At 37.8% G+C, this 19,687-nt stretch overlaps 1 protein-coding gene across 1 annotated transcript in view; it reads left to right on the top strand.

Annotated features, from left to right (window-relative positions):
- UCK2 (uridine-cytidine kinase 2) overlaps positions 1-19,387 on the top strand; it is an 88,052-nt gene extending 68,665 nt beyond the window's left edge. The window contains exons 5-7 of the mRNA XM_051999099.1: positions 6,178-6,275; positions 10,260-10,308; positions 10,488-19,387. Of these exons, the coding sequence (XP_051855059.1) occupies positions 6,178-6,275; positions 10,260-10,308; positions 10,488-10,624 (284 nt within the window). The 3' untranslated portion in view covers positions 10,625-19,387. The remainder of the gene's footprint in view (positions 1-6,177; positions 6,276-10,259; positions 10,309-10,487) is intronic.
- Positions 19,388-19,687: the final 300 nt, after the last annotated feature.

Genomic DNA, 19,687 nt, shown 5'->3' with positions numbered 1-19,687 from the left:
TTATCTTATAGTATTTGTTTGTTGACTAATCTCATAGCAACTGACTTCTTTATTATAAAGTATGAAATTTATTGTAAATGCTAGAATTTCTTTTTAAGTTTCTCTTCCTTTTCCATCTTGAATCAGAAAGAATTAGCAAGAGAGAATAATCATAGGTGGAATTGTAAATGTGGTCCCGGAAGGGCCATCAGGGTCATTTAATCTAGCCCTCTCATTTTACAGATGAGAAAACTGAAACCCAGAGAAACAGTGATCCGGCCTGATCACAATATTAGTAAATGATCGAGCTATATTTGAATTCATGTTTTCTTTCTTTTCTTTAAACATTTTTTAATAATAGCTTTTTATTTTCAAAATAAAAGCAAAGATAGTTTTCAACATTTACCCTTGCAAAACATTGTTGAATTCATGTTTCCTGACTCCCAATCTAGCCCTTTTCATGCTGCCCCTGCTAGCTGCCCTTTAAAGCCCATTTCAAATGCTACCTCCTATGTAAAGCCCCTTCTGATCCCTTTGTCACTAACAACCCTCCTCTTTCAACCTAATAGCCCTTTATTCTTCATCTTCCAAAGTAAATATGTAACATTTCGTTTTCTAGTTAACTGTTTTTGTATCTTATTCTCTTAGTAGATTATAAGCAAAATTCATGCCTTATCCAAAGCTTATCTTTAACTTTTTATATCACTCAGTACCTAGCACAGTGCTCTGCTTATAGTAGTAGTCTCTAACTAAATGTTTGAATGAATAAATAGCTATTTGAAGGAAGTCATTATTAAGTGTAAATGGCACCAAGCCCAAATAATAAAGTATTTTTTACATTGATCAGAGTAATCACTATGACTTGACCTCCTCTTTCTGTTGATGTTGTGTTCTCTCTGACATCCTCTTGTCCTAGCAAAGCATTTGTTTTATATAAATGTATTAAGGCTAAAAAAAGGAGGGAACTTAGCACTTCCCATGTTCCGGTCATTGTTCTGAGTGCTTAGGGATACAAATAGAAGTCAAAAAAAGAGGTGTCCCCACACTAAGTGAGTTTATGTTCTGATGGGGGTGGAATGAAAGTACTTGTTGGGAATATAGCATGATTTTAATCCTGGAAGTCAGGAACAGGACTGGGAGGAGGATGAAAACTAGCTCAACAACATTACTCATCAGCAAAAGGGGGATGAGGCATCTCTTTGTAGAGTAATACTATGGGTTGAGCAGCAGAGCTAGTGAGATATTCTAGGGTAAGGAGGCCCCAGATATGAGGGAATTTCCAGAATGAAGCTATAGAGAGACATGGTTTTTATGTGGATGTCTTGTCCTTTACATGTATGTTGAGGTAGAGGTTGGGACAAAACTGGACAAAGCTACATAATGACAGTCCTTCCTATTTTGATGAGGGCTTTTTTCCTTGGCAGACATAAATATCTTGACTTTCTTGATGGCTGTCTCATGTTTTCATTCCTGTCATTTCATCAGACCAGAAAGGGTGCAGCTCAAACTGCTCCAAGTAGCAGACGCATTTATTCCTCTTCTTGATTGTCAACTTTTTCCAGGAGAGTTACTAGATTTTGTGTTGTTTTGTTATTTTTTTCCCAGTGTTTGGGGCTATTTCCTTCTTTCTTGAGCTGAAAAAAAGTGCTTTTGTCAGGATTCAAAAATGATATAAATAGGATGCATTTTGTCCTCTTTTTTCCCTAATCTTTCTGTTCGACTCTTGATTCCCAATGCTTATACAGAATAATTCAGATGTATCTCTCTTCATTCAAGTCTTTCAAAGATTTGTTTACAATGAAGTGTGGCCTAATTTTGAGCTCTACAATAAGTGTGGAACCTTAAAGAAGTTTGTTGGTAGAAATTAGGGCATCTTGTGCAGTGATAGTGGATTTCAGTGAAACATCTTTAAATAAGATATATGTAATACATCCCTTAAGGAAAAGAAAAGTTTAACTAGAGATCATTTGGGACTGTTATCAAAACGAAACAAAAAATCTCTCATTGTAATTTCTATGGTACTCTCTATGCTATTTTTTAATTTATGGGAAAATGAAGGACCAGAAAGCAACACACTTAATAAAAAGCCAAGATTAGTTTTTGACTTTTTCTACTCCATGAGTCTTCCTCCAATCTCCCACCTTGTTTTCATAAGCCTAGGGCCTGAAGTACCTAGTTCTTTATGTCCAGTCCTTTTGGGACCAGACCTGAGAATAAGATGAACAAGTTTCACTCTTTATCCTTAGCATTTATTTAACAAACATTTATTGAATCTACTTTGTTCACTGCACTGTAACCTTATAAGATGCTAAAAATTTAGTCAGATTAGTGGCAAGAAGATAGGTGGAAGGAGTATGGGACTTGAAGTCAGTAGTCCTATGTTTAAATGTCACCTGACATTTACTAGCATCTTAACACTGAACTGCAAGTGGCATCATTTTGTACAAATTCTATGTTCTCATCTTTCTGATGGGGAAAGTACATCTGTTTTACAGGGTTGTGTATTGAGAAAAAGGACTTTAAAAACATCCAAATGTTATGAGAAAGTATGATTTGTTTATTGAAATTATATTTGGCATTTTTGGCAAACCTAGACAGTTCACAATTCTTTTTTAAAAAATATGTTGATATCCTTTGTTTTTATATTATCTTTGTTGTCCATTATATTCCTAGAGCAAGCTCTGGAACAAGGAAAGGGAAAGACAAAAGCAGTGCAGCAGAAGTTTTTTTTTTTTTAATTTAAATTTTATTTTATTTAATAATAACTTTGTATTGACAGAATCCATGCCAGGATAATTTTTTTTACAACATTATCCCTTGCACTCGCTTATGTTTCGTTTTTTTCCCCTCCCTCCCTCCACCCCCTCACCCCCAAGATGGCAAGCAGTCCTATATATGTTAAATATGTTGCAGTATATCCTAGATACAATACATATTTGCAGAACCGAACAGTTCTCCCGCTGCAGTGCAGCAGAAGTAATCAAATTGCTACACATTCAGTTCAGCTCAGCACAGCCTTATTCCCTCTCCCCCTCCCTATCCCATCCTCTACCTGCAGAGAAATTGGGGCACAAAGTCTTTTGATGTATTACTTTCTTGTTTTATTTTATTTTTTAATTAAGAAACATTTATTTTTTCTCCCACTTCATTGCCTGTCCTTTCCCCACCACAAGTTCACATGTCTTAATTTTCCTGCCTTGTCAAGTATATTTGTGAATGCTGGAGTGTCAGGGCTTCCTTTGAGCAAAGCTCTTGGTTTGTGACAAATAGTCATCAACTGCCCATAGCTGAAATTGCCTGTGGTGAAATTGATATGAGGGCAGGCTGGCAAAATTGGGAATAATGAGTTTGTTACTGACATTGGGTGCTTGGAATTCTGGGAGGAACACAGAGTTGTTGAGAATCGACAAGGCTGGGCCAGAAATGCTGAGGTGGGGGAAGGAGGTTCAGAGAGAGAGGAAGAAAGTCACAGAAGAAAGAGGGAGATGTGCTCTAGAAGAAAGGGGGTTGGAGAGAAAAAGAAAGGGAGAGTGGGCTTCTTTCCAGTCCTTGCCTGACTTTGTCATACAAGTTAGAGTGACTCATTATCTTTCTAAACCTAATCAGATCCTAGCAGAATAGACTCTTAAGTGACTGACCCAGGTCTTTTTGTTATTATAAAACATTTTTTAAAAAATGTTGAAGAAATAAATAAGCTGCTGACAAAATAGTCAGCCTTGGTAGTTCTCGTATTTATTATAGAGAGATTTTTCTAGTTAATAAGACATCAAATGCAATTTAATTGCATTTGTCAGAAAGGCCTGGAGAAATTTATATGAACTGATATTAAGTGGAGAGAGTTACATGAACTGGTTCTACTCACTTTACTAAGTATCAAGAGATCATTGTACACAGCAACAACAAAATTAAGTGATGATCAATTCTTACGGATGTGGCTCTTTTCAACAATGAGGTCATTCAGGCCAATTCCAATACACTTGTGATAGAGAGAGCCATCTGCACCCACAGAGAGGACTGTCAAAACTGAGTATTTTCACCTTTTATTGTTGTTGTTTTGCTTGCTTTTTGTTTTCTTTCTTTTTTTTCCCCTCCTTTTTTATCTGATTTTTCTTGTGCAATGTCATAATTGTGGAAATATGTATAAAAGAATTGCAAATACTTAAAATATATTGGATTACTTGCTGTCTAGAGGAAGGGAGGAAGAAAAAATTTGGAACGCAACATTTTTCTTTTTTTTTTTTTCTTTTTTTCCTTTTTTTGTTTATTTAATTTTAATTTTTCAATGATTATAAATTTTTATTGACAGAACTCATGCCTGGGTAATTTTTTACAACATTATCCCTTGCATTCACTTCTGTTCTGACTTTTCCCTTCCCTCCCTCCATCCCCTCCCCCAGATGGCAAGCAGTCCTATACATGTTAAATATGTCACTGTATTTCCTAGATATAATATATGTGTGCAGAACCAAACAGTTTTCTTGTTGTACAGGAAGAGTTGGATTTAGAAGGTAAAAAATAACCCGGGAAGAAAAACAAAAATGCAAACCATTTACATTCATTTCCCAGTGTTTTTTCTTTGGGTGTAGCTGCTTCTGTCCATCATTGATCAATTGAAACTGAGTTAAATCTTCTCTTTGTTGAAGAAAAACACTTCCATCAGAATACATCCTCATACAGTTATCATTGGTTTTTTTTTATATTTTATTTTATAATAACTTTATATTGACAGAATCCATGCCAGGGTAATTTTTTTACATTATCCCTTGCACTCGTTTCTGTTCTGATTTTTACCCTCCCTCCCTCCACCCCCTCCCCTAGATGGCAAGCAGTCCTATATATGTTAGATATGTTGCAGTATATCCTAGATACAATATATGTTTGCAGAACTGAACAGTTCTCTTGTTGCACAGGGAGAATTGGATTCAGAAGGTAAAAATAACCCGGGAAGAAAAACAAAAGTGCAGATAGCTCACATTCATTTCCCAGTGTTCTTTCTTTGGGTGTAGCTGCTTCTGTCCATCATTTATCAATTGAAACTCAGTTAGGTCTCTTTGTCAAAGAAATCCATTTCCATCAGAATACATCCTCATACAATATCGTTGTCGAAGTGTATAATGATCTCCTGGCTCTGCTCATTTCACTTAACATCAGTTCATGTAAGTCTCTCCAAGCCTCTTTGACATCATCCTGCTGATCATGTCTTATAGAACAATAATATTCCATAACATTCATATACCATAACTTATTTAGCCATTCTCCAACTGATGGGCATCCATGGGTTTCCAGTTTCTAGCCCCTACAACGAGGGCTGCCACAAACATTTTGGCACATACAGGTCCCTTTCCCTTCTTTAGTATTTCTTTGGGATATAAGCCCAATAGAAACACTGCTGGATCAAAGGGTATGCACAATTTGATAACTTTTTGGGCATATTCCAGATTGCTCTCCAGAATGGTTGGATTCGTTCACAACTCCACCAACAATGCATCACTGTCCCAGTTTTCCCGCATCCCCTCCAACATTCATCATTATTTTTTCCTGTCATCTTAGCCAATCTGACAGGTGTGTAGTGGTATCTCAGAGTTGTCTTAATTTGCATTTCTCTGATCAATAATGATTTGGAATACTCTTTCATATGAGTGGTAATAGTTTCAATTTCATCATCTGAAAATTGTCTGTTCATATCCTTTGACCATTTATCAATTGGAGAATGGCTTGATTTCTTATAAATTTGAGTCAGTTCTCTATATATTTTGGAAATGAGGCCTTTATCAGAACCTTTAACTGTGAAGATGTTTTCCCAGTTTGTTGCTTCCCTTCTAATCTTGTTTGCATTAGTTTTGTTTGTACAAAGGCTTTTTAATTTGATGTAATCAAAATTTTCTATTTTGTGATCAGTAATGGTCTCTAGTTCATCTTTGGTCACAAATTTCTTTCTCCTCCACAAGACAGTATCATTGTTGAAGTGTATAATGATCTCCTGGGAACACAAGATTTTTCAAGGGTGAATGTTCAAAATTATTTTTGCATATATTTTGGAGAAAAAAGCTATTAAAAAAAAAAACCCAAAAATTGCATCTGACCTGTTCTTTGAACAATCTGATGGTCCCTGTGTGCCAGAGTCCTGAGGGTTTCAAAGGGAGGGAGGTGTTGGCCAATGTATCATATTATTGACTGTTGTTTTTCTTTCTTTTGTAGTGTTAAGGGACATCAGTGAAAGAGGGAGGGACCTCGAACAGATCTTATCTCAGTACATTACGTTTGTCAAACCTGCCTTTGAGGAATTCTGCTTGCCAGTAAGTTCTTGTATTGTCCCCTACCTCCATCCAACCTCCTTCTCTAATTAATGAATTATATTTTAATAATGCAAACAAAACTTACTCAAATTGATGCAACTCTGCCCTAGTTTCAGAGAAAACTAACTTCCCTCTCCTCCCTGTTCCTTACTGATGTCAGAGTTACTTCCCTTTTTGAAGCCCAGAGAAAAGCCACCTCAACCAATTTTTTTCCTGGCAAGGCTAGTTGTACCCACTCCAAGGAAGATTCTGGGAGTAGTTCTATCTTGCATCACTTTGGCAAGGAATCTAGTATTTTTTGTTTCCAGATTTCAAGCCAACTACTAGATACTCAGCAGCCTTTACTAACTCAGTTGATTCTCAGTATGATAATCACATTTAAGTTTCACAGTTTCGTATTGGTCATATTGTTGGGGGAGAGTAGGAAATGTTATATACTATGAGATCTGTTCTAATGAGTTTCCCACAGGTTTTTACCTCTTGACGTTTTTCTTTGGTTCTGACTTAGTACTAAAGCAGATGGTTTAAATTTGGGAGGGAGACATAAAATAAGCTTTGTACTTGGGGCTTGCTTCAAAAATTTCCCTACTTCTTCCTTGGTCCCCAGCCATTGACTAGTCTTGTGGCAATTGTAGCCATCAGCCCTAATCTTGTAAATTCTCCAGCTTACCAGTGAAGTAACTAGTCCAAATGGGGAAGATCAAGACATCCCTTAAGGAGAAGTCTTTGTTTCTGTAAAATTGGATCCCAGCTCCTGATTCAACTTCCCTGGTACATGATGGAAGGGGACAAGATGATATAGTGGGAGAATGATCTGAAAAAAGTATTTAGTAGGAATTTCTTCTCTTTATTTCAAAGATATTGACAGGGGTAGAGGATGGGAGGAAATTTCTTCCTAATCATTCTGATTCCATTTTATTCACACTATTATGGGATGGGAATTTGGCCTGGCTCTCCTGAGTAACATTTGTTGGGAGCTAATTAATAGGTAGATATCCTCCTGAAGGGTAAGGAAGTTGTTTGGTCTATGAAGCCAAGAATTGTGATTATTTTATTTATCCCTTACAAAATAGATTGTAAGGTTTTCATTTTCATTTGTACTTCCGTTCCATAAACTTGGTTTAAAAAAAAAGTCTCCCTGTTGTTAAGTCTGACTAAAGAGATTCTAGTTAACTGGTAGAAAATCATCACAAACCAGGGCTGATTTTAAGTAGACAGTGTCAGATCAGAAATAGAAGAAATCTCAAGGATTCAGTTAAGGCAACAAGTGCCCTGGTTCCTTTTGGGAATTTTCTTTGTAAGTTTAGGTCTGATGGTAATAGACTGAAGGCACCAGAAGGACCTTAGTAGTAGAGAAGCAGTCATACTGTCATTCTTGTCTCTAAAGATAGAGATAACTAGGTGACTCAGTGGAAAGAGCACTTGAATTTAAATCTAGCTTCAGATACTTATTAGTTGTATGACCACAGGCAAGTCACAATTCTGTCTGCCTCAGTTTCCTCAATAGTATATAACAGATTAATAACAGCACCAGGTTTATTGTGAGGATCAAATGAGATAATATTTAAAAGTAGTTTGATATCTGGCACATAATATGTGCCTAACAATAACTTGTCCCTTCTTCCCCTCCATAAGTCCTATCTAAGTTCTTAATGTGAGTATAGGTACCTCTAGGTAATTTTGTTTTGTTTCGTGGTTTTTTGCTGAGCACATTGTGAAAATTAGAATTTGGGGCTGGATAGTTCTTCTACCACCCTGCTGTTCCTCTCTCTAGTTCAGCTATTCAAAACAAAATTCTATTCTATTCTACTCAAGATAACCCAGCACATTCCATTGTAAGTCAGGGAATGAGATGGAATGTGTGTTCAGTTTAGTTCAGGATTGGCTAGGAAATATTTTTATATAATGCTGTTCTAGTTCATCAGTTTTAGAAGATTATATTAGATCTTTTAGGATTATTACTTCAAATTGTTTCTCAGAGTTTCTCATTGTCTTCATGCATTCTAGCCCTTTGTTCTTACTCAAAATTCCAGTACACAATCAGTCAATAGATAATGATCACTTCTTATAGGCAAAAATTACATATTGACTGAAGGATGTATAATTCTATCCCTCAAGAATTTGGAGCTTAGTTAGTATAGGGAGAAAAGATGGTATGGTATTGTTTGGATGGATTTGTGTCATGTTGAGTTAAACCACATAGAAAACATTTCTATTTACTTTTGGAACTTGGGTAAAACAAAACAATTAATATTTAGTTTTATAGCTTAGAAAATTAATAGTTTGGGTTTTTTTGTTCCCTATTGACTTAAGTTCCTGATATAAGTCCGAGCAAAAATTAGTCAGGAAAATAAATATTTTGGGAATAATTCGGGAATAAATTTTTAAAAGGTGAGTTTTCAATGACCTGTATTCACAATAATCTAATTGGCACTAAGTCGTGATTTCAAGCTAATTTTGTCTAATCACTTCCTCTCCTTAAATTCATTCTGACATTTAACACTGTTTACACCTTTACTTGCTATTGTGCACATTAGAATTTAATACAGAAATGTAAACATTTCATTACTTCCTCATCAAATGTGATCTATTGCAAAAAAGAAAAAGTATAAAATCGTCCACAAGGACGATTTTACAAGAAGAGCTTCGGGGCAAGTAAAATTCCTAAATCACTTATATTTTAGCTTTAGAATATACTTTGGAATTCCAGGTGAAGTTGTCATTCATTGTATACCTCTCTTTCCACAGTTCTCTATTTCTTTCCTTAAGGGAAGAATAAATTGTTATGGGTTTTCTTCTTGACTCATCTATGTGAAATTCTAAGCAGAACAGTTCCTTCACTGGTTATTTGTCCAATTTTTCCTTGTGGACGATTTTATACTTTTCCTTTTTTGTTATAGATCACATTTGATGAGGAAGTAATGAAATGTTTGCATTTCTGTGGCAAGTAAAGGTGTAAACAGTGTTAAATGTCAGAATGATTTAAGGGGAGGAAGTGATTAGACAAAATTAGCTTGAAATCAAGACAATGCCAATTAGATTATTGTGAGTACAGGTCATTGAAAACTCACCTTTTAAAAATTTATCTTTTTTCCTCAGTTACATGTAAAGAGAAATTTTGACATCCATTTTAAAAAAATGAGTTCTACAATGCTATCTTTTCTTCTCTACCCTTCCCAATTTTTTTTTTTAAACAGGTGCTATTGTTGTATTGTCTAGACAGCTGTCTCATTGGTTGGGGCAGCCAGATAAAATCAGATAAAATTTCTGATTCTTTGTAGTTCTAATTTCTGGTAGTTCTAATTTCTAAATTATCTCCAATCCTTCATCAGTCATGTTTCTACCAACCATGGTTTTTCTTTAATTTTTTGAGAGATCTTTGCCATAAGCTTTTAAAATTAATTAAATACATAACTTGTGTACTGTTATAACAATGTTATTTCACAGTACCATCAATGAAATGAGAGAGATGCAACTCATCCTGTTGCTCAAGAGACAAATTGCAAAAACAGTAAATTGAAACTAGCATGTAAAATTGAAGTGTCTTCACTCCTCTAAGCATCAATTACAGTCCCATTCATAATGTGTTTCCCATAGAATTAGTCAATGTGGCTGGTCAAAGTTTTGACTACATAAAACTCATGGTTTTAAACTACAGAAGTCTTAATAAGTACAGCAAAGAAACTATTACATAAGAACAAGTTGAAAGGGATCATCTAAGCATATTTTGTAGATACAGCAACTGAAACCTTGAGGTGTTGAAGAATACAATTACTCAGTTACGCAGATATTAAGTAATAGAACCAAAGTATAATTGAGGTTCTCAGAGTACAAAGTCACAACCTTAGACTACCTTCTCCCATTCCATGCTCTGATAGTATAGGGTGTTGCAGAAGCTCCATTCCATGATCTGATAGTACAGTGTGTTGCAGAAGCTCCAACTTCTTCTATAATGCTAATTTTAAAAAATATTTTTTTTCACAGACCAAGAAATATGCTGATGTGATTATTCCCAGAGGTGTGGATAATATAGGTGAGTCCTGGAGGGATGTGGTGGGAGAATAAGAGACAGAGAAAAGGAAGGAAAAAGGGAAGGAGGAAAGAGGAGAGAAACTTGAAGAAGAGAATAACTAGATGTTTTGAATTCTTTTCTTGAGTCTCCCTCGTTTCTTCCTGGGCCTCCTAATATTCTGTATCTCTCTGCCTCTACAGTGGCCATTAACCTCATTGTGCAACACATCCAAGACATCCTGAATGGGGGACTTACCAAGCGCCAAACCAACTGCCTCAACGGTTACACCCCATCTCGTAAGAGGCAGGCATCGGAGTCAAGCAGCCGGCCACACTGACCCTCCTCTGCTCGACTCTTCATCCCTGCCCCTGAACCCTACCCCTTATTCACCTAGGAGACAAAGGAGGAAGGGCGAGGAGGCACCACTGATCTGTGTATATAGTGTTTCCAGTGACATGACTGTATGTAAGAAAACACCCATGAAGATGAAATGCCTTTGATTTTTGTACTTTGGAACGGGCAGGATGAAAATGGAAGCTGACCTGAGTTTTAAGTGATAAACTGTGCCAAGAGCTACCGGTGATGCTGAATTACGAGTCCATCGTGTAACCAGTTATAAATATATACATATATATATAAAAATCTATTTTTGTGTAAATGTAGAATAATGTAAAGCTGTTTGCCGTGAGTATTTTCCAAGGGGATATTGTGAGAGCTTGTGCTTGTATTTTCTGGGGTAGGTGCTTTAGCCCTGGCAGAGGGCGTTTATTTCTTACATTTCCAGATAGGATAAGCCAGTAGTTCAAACATCTGTCGAGGAGGAGTGGTGCAGGGGGAAGGACAGCTAAATTGTCCTGTGTGCTGGTGGATTTCTAGAAAGGATTAGCTTCTGACATTCCTCCCCATCCCTCCCAGTACTACTCTCTTCTGACAGATGCCATCTTCTGGGGCTGGTCTTTAAGGATAGGAAAGGTGAGAGAGGAACTCTGTCTTTGTTTTAGGTGGGAAGGAGGGAAGACCCCAAACTCATACTCAGGGAAGGAAGTGCCCTGCAGAAGAGAGTAAGTTTTGAATGTTCTCTTTGCCCTCTTCTTTCCCCACATCCAGTTAGTCTGTATATCCCTTTTTTTTTCCCTTCTTGATTGTCTCAGAGAGTCTAAGGGCGCCTCTGGTTCCTCCTAGAATAAGTAGAAATTTTATGAGGTTGTCATCACAGAAACAAACAAAATGGAACAGGAGGGAGTTTGCTAGTATTGTGAGGATCTCTCTAGATACTGGCTTTAGATGGTATCTGGAAAGAATCTAGTAATTACACTTGGGATTCCCCTGCCCTGTTGTTGAACAGCAATTGAAGGGTCTGGTCTTCAGTATATTTCCTTTCTGATCAGAGGTTCTGGCTCTCAGACTCCCACCATGTGGCCAATTATCCCAGCTATAGGGAGAATCAGTCCAAGATGCTTATGGTATTCCCTCCTCTGATAGAGGGGTTTGTTTTCTCCCCCCCCCAAAAAACAAAACAAAACAAAACAAAATGCATGCACATTTAGTAAAATGAGCTTGATCCCCTTCCCATCAATGATTTTCATTTGCAATGTGACAACCAGGATATAATTGCTGTTACCTCAAAGAAGGGAACAGCTTCATCCTGTGCCTTAGAGGTGCTAGAAGGAGGGGACTGTATATTTTCATCTTTAGTAACGAACTCCCTCTCAATTACAGAGAGGTAAACCCCAGCTAGACCCCTAGTAACATCTTCCTTCCTGGGAGATTTCTAGATGACTTCTGGGTGTGGGAAGGAGGAAGGAAATATCAGAACTACTGGATTCATGAGATGTGATTTTAAAGTAATATGACTGATTTAATTTAATTTAATTTTTTTATACAGTTGCCAGATAGTCTCAATCTAGAATTTATGTGATTCTTTTAAGTAATGGCCAGAGAGAGGGGATAGACTGCTCAAACATTTTGGGAACTCTACAAGTGTCCTTCAAGGTCTTAATATTAGAGTCACAAAACAAAACCAATCTCATCACTTGGCAACAACTTTTCTTTTAACCCCAGATGGTGTCATCTGACTCAATCTACCCTTCTTATTCACCAGACTTGGCTCCAAGGGACTTGAATGCTTTTCTACTGAACCTATCTCGAAGGATAAAGCTTTGGCAGTCCTCAAAAAAAGTCAAAAGCCACCTTTTAAAAAGGAAAAAAAAAAATTCTCCAGAGAGAATGGCTCTCTGTAGGCAGTTCAAGAGAGAGGAGTTCCCAGAATGTTTTAAACCATGAAAGTGTCATTGATTCATTGTGTCACTCTCTGGATGTGTACCCTTTGAAAGAGAACCACATGCCTTTGTATGTGGAAGTTCTGGAATCTGTTTTTAGTATTCGGTCACATTCCTTTTTAGTCACACCTCAAAGAGCTCTGAGGCATGGGGAGCGGGAGGACAAAATAGGGCCAGGAGCCTCCGGACAGGGTCTTAACCCAAGGTGGGGACAGGCTTTATCCATGGGAAGTGTCTGTCTCAGAGAGTTTTTGCCTTGCAGCCGGTACCATGCTCAACTTTACTTGAAGCTCCCAGGTGCCAAACCATTTAGTGCCTTGGCTGCCTATCCCACTGCCTTGTAAGACAGATTCTTCTGTTGTCACCTCCTCTTCCCCTTAGTTGCTTCTTCATCTTGTGGTATTGGGACCAAGGCCATCCCCTGAGCAGATTCTCCTCTCCAACCAACCTTATTCAGCCCCCAGTCTCTCCTTCCTTAATAACAGTCTTGGACCTTTCATTGACAGATTCAACTGACAGGCAAAGGAGCCTGAGTGGTATTTCCCAGGGTTGACTAGGATCTAAAGTGGGCCTCTCCAAAACTACAGCACAGATCAGGGATTGCCACACTGGAAGAAAAGGAGAAATTCAGGCATATGATCCAGGTGCCAGAAAAGGCACCATCATTTTTGGGCATGGCAAATTCCTTCACTGAGATTCTGTTGCCCTCATGTGCCCCTGTGCAGATGATTCTAAAGATGAGCTCAATGGAGGGTTCCTTCAGATTCACCACTAGAAGGTGCTAAGTTTTCACCTTGAAACTCGGGACTTGCAGTATGGTAGCCAGCATTATATAATGTGATGGCGGTCTGGCTTCCCCCTAATCACTAAATCAGAGAACTCCTGCCTCTTCTATTCTTCATAACTCACTTATGACAAGGAAAGATGAATTGTGGGGCAAGGATGCTAGTACAACTAGTGGATGCTATTGGAAATGTGTTGGTTCAGCTTATAGAGGATGTATTTGACTGTGGGCCAGAAGAGGGTAAAGGTGGCAATTGTGCTCACAAAGTACTACCAAAAGTTTATTCTTGCTATCTGTTCTGTGGTAGAGGTAGTTAATCATGGGGAGCACTTTTTCCCCCTCCTTCCCTCCCCCCTCCTCCCTATTGAATTCTAGGTCAGACAGTTGCCTAGGTCAAAATTGAGAACATCTTTCTTTGCTGGATCAAGTTTGGCATTAGAGCCTCTTAAGGAGGTGAGTGGGTTAATTTCATAGGATTTATGTCTCTGGGTTTCGATGGGAAATGAAGACTCCTTAAATTCATTCAACATCATATATAAATAAGCGATCTCTTGGTGTGCTTTCTTGGAACTCTCTTGGCCTGGTAGCAAAGACTGCAGTTAATGGGAGGTTAGGAACACATATCCTTCTGTGTCCTACAGCCCCTATCTCACCTTCCACACATCAAATCTTACAGTCCCCAAAATGGATTAAACATATTTTAGCCCACGAATACTATGCTGAGTTCATAAAGATTGGACCCAGTGGATGCCTACCATTCTTTCTTGATGCTTCTAATTTTTTTCTTTGGATCTAGTAGGCATAGCATGCTTTATTAGCTGGAATGGTATCAAGCAGGTTCTAAGCAGGAGAGAAACCTGCTGAGGCTAACTGAAAACTAGGTGTTCCCTTTACCTATCAGTGAGAATCACTTTCTTCTGTATCAGGCAAATGTTTAAAAATCTGTCCTTGCTAATTCAAGGTTTAGCCTTTATGGCTTTATGTATATGCCTTTACAGATATGAGAGGAAGAGACAGTGGCTACCACTATTGCCTCAGGAGTAGGGTTGGTTTGTTGGTAAGGGATTAGATTTTTTTGTTTTTTGTTTTAAGTTTATACATTTGCTTTTTCTGTTTATTAGTGATGAAATACTCTTGCCCATACATATTCTGTCCTTCCCTGTAAATAAAGATGGAACCAAAAGGATGCAACCCTTTCTTTTGCCTTTATATTTGTCATGTTCAGAGAAGAAATGGTTAAATCTAATGTGAGTGTGAGGTGACCTTAGCAGGCCTCTGTTTATGCAGTGCTCTTAAGATCTAATGGAACTCTGGAACTTAAGCTCTCAAAGGAGGACATGTCCTTCTGAAATGTCATCTCCCTTAAGAACATCACAAATTTGTTAAGAGCTTTTGCAGACATCTTCTTTGAGCCCCAGGATAATCTTTAGAGGTGGGCAGAGTGAGATGTGTCCCCTTCAACAAAGAGCAATCTCAGTATCAATGATATTAAGGGGCTTTTTCAATTCCAAATGGCTGCTAAATGGGAAGAAGCCAGTTCTTCCTATTTTTGGTCTAATTTTCCGTGTCTAATCCAGTCTAGCCTCCTGTAAATCATTCACTTTGCCTTTGATTTTCAAACCTGAACTTTTGCCGGAACCACAGGATTCATTTTTCCTAGTTGAGATAATTCTTAATTTCTGGTGTTCTCACACTCTGGCCTTATGGACAAGAGGTAAGGAGAAGATATTAATTTATCCAGGTGCTAATTTAATCACGCGTTAGGGGGTCAGGGCAATTTAAATGAGAACCATGAAGCTTTAGGTTCAAGCAGACATTTTTAATCTGGGGGTCTGTATACTCCCAAGAAAGCAACTGTTCATTAAAAAAAAATTTTTTTTTTGACTTTAATATAATTTCTTTTGTTATCCAACATTGAAAAACATGTCTCTAAATAGAGGTCTCTAGGTTTCACCAGTCTGCTGAGAAGGTCCATGATTCAAAAAGTCAAGAACTCCTGCATTAAAGGTGATTGTAAAAAGGAAGATGGTCAGATTGTAGCACTGGGTCTCTACTGTGATCACTCAGTATGAACCCAACCATAAACTTCAAATCATTAAAAACCATGCTAATTTTTTGAATTTTGTATTCCACTCCAATATTCTTATCTGCATATGTGTGTATCTATATGTATATTTACATATGTATACATATATACATACAAATACAAATTAAAAACTGGAGACTTGAAGTGAAAGGAAGAAGTTTAAATAGGATCCAGATACAGGAGGCATTGTGAGGTAGTTAAGGAAAAAAAAAAGTGTTGTTTTCTAGTCCCAATTCTGTCATTATCTTGCTGTATGATCTTAGGCGGTAAATCACTTGACTTCCCTGAGCCCCAATTTTTTAATACCTAGTCCATTAAAGACCATTAATCTTCTAAAATTGTATTAATTCCATTAAAACCAAGTGCCTACTATATGCAATCCACTTTGCTAGATGCTGGGGTTTCAAAGTTAGAATATGCTTTTATTAGGCACTTATCCTGGGCCATTTAAAAAGAGATAAAGGAAATTGCCTACTGATGTTTAAGATCTTAGGGGTAAATATATACAAATGAACACACACACACATTGATGAACAATAAAACTTAAATTTAAGAGGAGAAGGCTTTAGCAATTGAGATGGCTCCAAAAATGACTCCTATAGAAGGTGGACTTTGAAATTTATTACTAGAGGAAATCAAGTATTCCAAGAGATGGAGAGTAATCTAGACATGGAAGGGGAAAGGCTAGAGGGCAGAAAAGCCCAAATGGAGATGTGAAATGCCATGAAGAGATCAATATGATGGAATCAGAGAATGCTTCCTTGAAGGAAAATAAAAGTTGCCAAGATATCAAAAGCTTGAAATGCCAAGCAGAGGATTTTATATTTGATCTTGAAGGCAATATGGAGCCACTGGAGTTTATTGAATAGAGGATAAGACCAAGCTTTACTACATGCCACTGGCAGCTTTGTGGAAAATGGATTGGAGCAGGGAGAAATGGGGCAGGGAGACCACAAGACTTGGCTTTGAATCCCAAACTGTGTCACTTTGCACAAATGACTTTGTTTCTTCACTTCTGTGTTATTCTCTGTAAAATGAAGGGATTTTATAATGTTGGCTCCAAGGGCCCTTTGGACTCTAAATCAAATTCTTACCTCTAATAAGTAGCTATTGATTTTGTGTATTAAGTAATAGAAATGGCAAAAACCAGAACACTAAAATATATAACCCAAAATTACTTTTAAAAAAGTTACTTTGAAATATTACTTTAAATTTTTTTTTTAAGTTTATCAGGACTTGTTCTGATTTCATACAATATTGTGGGAGCTCTATATTCAGTGACATTTGGAATGGTTCTGCTTAGTAGTAGAATTGTTGTGAGGATATATATGTATATATGTCTCCTTCAAGTCTTTAGCTTTTACCCAGGATTCCACGTTATCACTGACTCAATTTGCTGCACTCCTCTCTGGAATGTATTCAGACTCTTCCATGTAACTGAATCATATTTAATGGGGAAAAGTATCATGGCCCATCAATTCCTGCAGTGTATGATTACTTAAACCCAGAGAGGAAGGTCATGGTTATGTGTGCTGTGTCAGAATTCTCTCCTTGGCTAAGGAGAGAATTAAAAAAAATTTTTTTTATTTTTTGTTTTTATTTTTAAACAAGGCCACCTAGTGGCCACATTCAGGTTTCACTTCCTACTTTCTTTGAGATGGCTACCAGGCAGATACTATTTCCTTTGGCATAGGTTTTCATCATAGAACTTAAGACAGACATCTCCAGAGATTTGTATTTATTCTCACTTTTTGTATCCAGAATCGAGTACCCTTCCTTTGTAGGACCAAATGAGAAAATTTTAATTCTGTTTTACACCCTGTTGAGTGTATCTAATTCTAGAATGAAAAGGGATGACCTAAAGAGATTGTCCAGCCTCCCTCATTTTACAGAGGTATAAAATAAGTTATGTCAGCAAATAAGAAGGGTCAGGGCTCTAATCCAAATCTTCTGGTTCCTGGTAGGTACTCTATACATTGTACCATGCTGCCAAAATGCCTACTGTGAACATAATACTTTGGGCCTGACTTTTTTTCCTGTTTTGTTATTTAAAACCTATATAAACTGTGTATTCCCTTTAGCTTGTCTGACCTACAGAGTACAGACCCATGGCAGATGTTAAGAGGTCATTCACTTTCATAATTCCAGGATTTTTATTGACCCACAATTAAAACTCACTTAATCTTATCCCTTTATTTTTCAAATGAGAAAATCTTAGGTCAGATGACTAAGTCCAAGACTAGGACTAGAATCTAGATCTTGTGACATTCAATCTTGTGTCTAATTGGCCACCTCTTGGTATGATTCATGTATCTTGGTTAAATTGGCAGCCCCCCTCAATGTTTGCCCAAACATAAATCATTGGCAGCAAATATAGCCCCAATTAGACTCAGGGGTTCTTGGAATCTTTTGAACTTGAGCATTTTCTTTACAGGCAGCTTCAGGAGGGACATGAGAAAGGGGACCTTTGGCTAGATGCCCAGAGAAGCACGTTTTAATAAAATCTCATGCTTATATGGCCATTTAAGGTTTATAAAGCTCTTTTGCTGTCTTTTGTTTTTAACCATATGTCCATTTAATAAATGCTTGTTGATTTAAGTTGACTTCACAATAACTTGTAAAGTGGTAGGTAGCACAAACATTAAGTTCATTTTATGGAGTAGAGAGCTGAAGCTCAGAGAAGCTTGGCAATTTTCTCATATTCAAACCCAGCCAATTGAGTGGCTTAACTGTCCCTGAACTAAGCTGCTCTTGAGATGATACTATACTTTTTTTTTTTTTTTTGTTGTTGTTGTTGTTGATTTTTTTTCCCAGTGAACTCTGGATCATTGATATGTTTTGAGAAATGTGAAATGATCCCACCTTCCCATGCTTGTGGATTTAATACCCTTGAACTTTAGTGACATGGCTTTATGTTCTGATTGGGCTGTGTGGAGGGAATACAGTCTATTTATGTGGCTCCCTCTCAACGGACTCCCTAAGGATCTGGAGCAGATGGAGGAAGCAGGAGAATGCTCATTTCCTTCTGCTGGACTGCTTTGCTGCCAACACTATAGTCCCTAGCTCAGATCCTAAGGAACTGAGCAGGTAGAGAACTCTCCATTTGCTTGAGATTGATCAACCCTGAGAGCTTTAATTTTGGGTCAGTGATTTGTTTGGCAGTAACATCAAAGAGAATAGGGAATCGTAAGACTGGGAGTTGATCTCCTGTGGCTCTTGAAAGTTCATTTTGCTTAGAACTGATTTTTGGAGATGCCTCTCCCTGGATAGGAAGCCAAGGACTTTTCTGAAGAACACTTTGGGCCCCTTTTATTTCCCCATCTTCACTGAGCTAAATCTTCCAGATCACTTGATAGAAGGGGAAAAGAAAGTATGGGGAGAATTGTGGTGCAGTAGATGGAGTGCTGGACTCAGTCAGGAAGACTGAATTCAAATCCATCATCAGATTCTTAACTGAGAAAATCTTTTCCTTTCTCTCACTCTTAGTGTCCTGATCTATAAAATGGAGATAATAATAGCACCTACCTCACAGGATTGTTGTGTGGATCAAATGAAATAACATGTCAAAGCCGTTTGCAAACTTTAAATGCTAATTATTTGGCTCCGAATGGCATGGTCCCCAAAGGCTCCAATGCCCAGAGTCACTGGCCTTTTTTCTCTAGTGTCATTCAAGCTTGACCTTTACAATTCATTGAAAGGGACCATTTGGGAGCCGATCAGTGTGACTTTGTGGAGAAAATGCATTCCTGTTTCTGTTTTGGCAGGTTTGGGACCAACTGGGCCTGGTAAGAGTACATGTTGGTGATTTGTGTGTGACATCTCTCCGTTAGATTGTAAGCCCCATACAGGGCAGGGTTTGTGTCTTCTCTAAGCCTTGTATCTCCTTCAGCATCTAATACAGTGCTTTGCACACAGTAGGTGCCTAATAAACCTTTGTTAAATGGAATCAAACTGTGTTGGAATCTTTCCAGATCCAGCTCCCCAAACTGAGCCCTCTGCATTCTTCCATACTAGACTTACTCTATTCTTACCTGTTGCAGGTGGGCTAGACTGGGCTAGGCTAGGAGAGGATGGGAAGGGCAGTGGTAGCACATGTACCTCCCCATGAGAGCCCTGTGCACAAGAGAGACCAGGAGTGTCTGACTTGGTTCTCAGCAGGACTTGTAGAGAAAGTGTGAAGGGTAGGAGAGCTGGCAAGTATAGATAAGATAGACTGGGAGAAGACTCATTATTGACAACAAAATGAACTGA

This window comes from Antechinus flavipes, chromosome 4 (genome assembly GCF_016432865.1).
Source record: "Antechinus flavipes isolate AdamAnt ecotype Samford, QLD, Australia chromosome 4, AdamAnt_v2, whole genome shotgun sequence".
NCBI classification, from domain to species: domain Eukaryota; kingdom Metazoa; phylum Chordata; class Mammalia; order Dasyuromorphia; family Dasyuridae; genus Antechinus; species Antechinus flavipes.
This window is presented reverse-complemented; position numbering and strand designations above follow the sequence as displayed.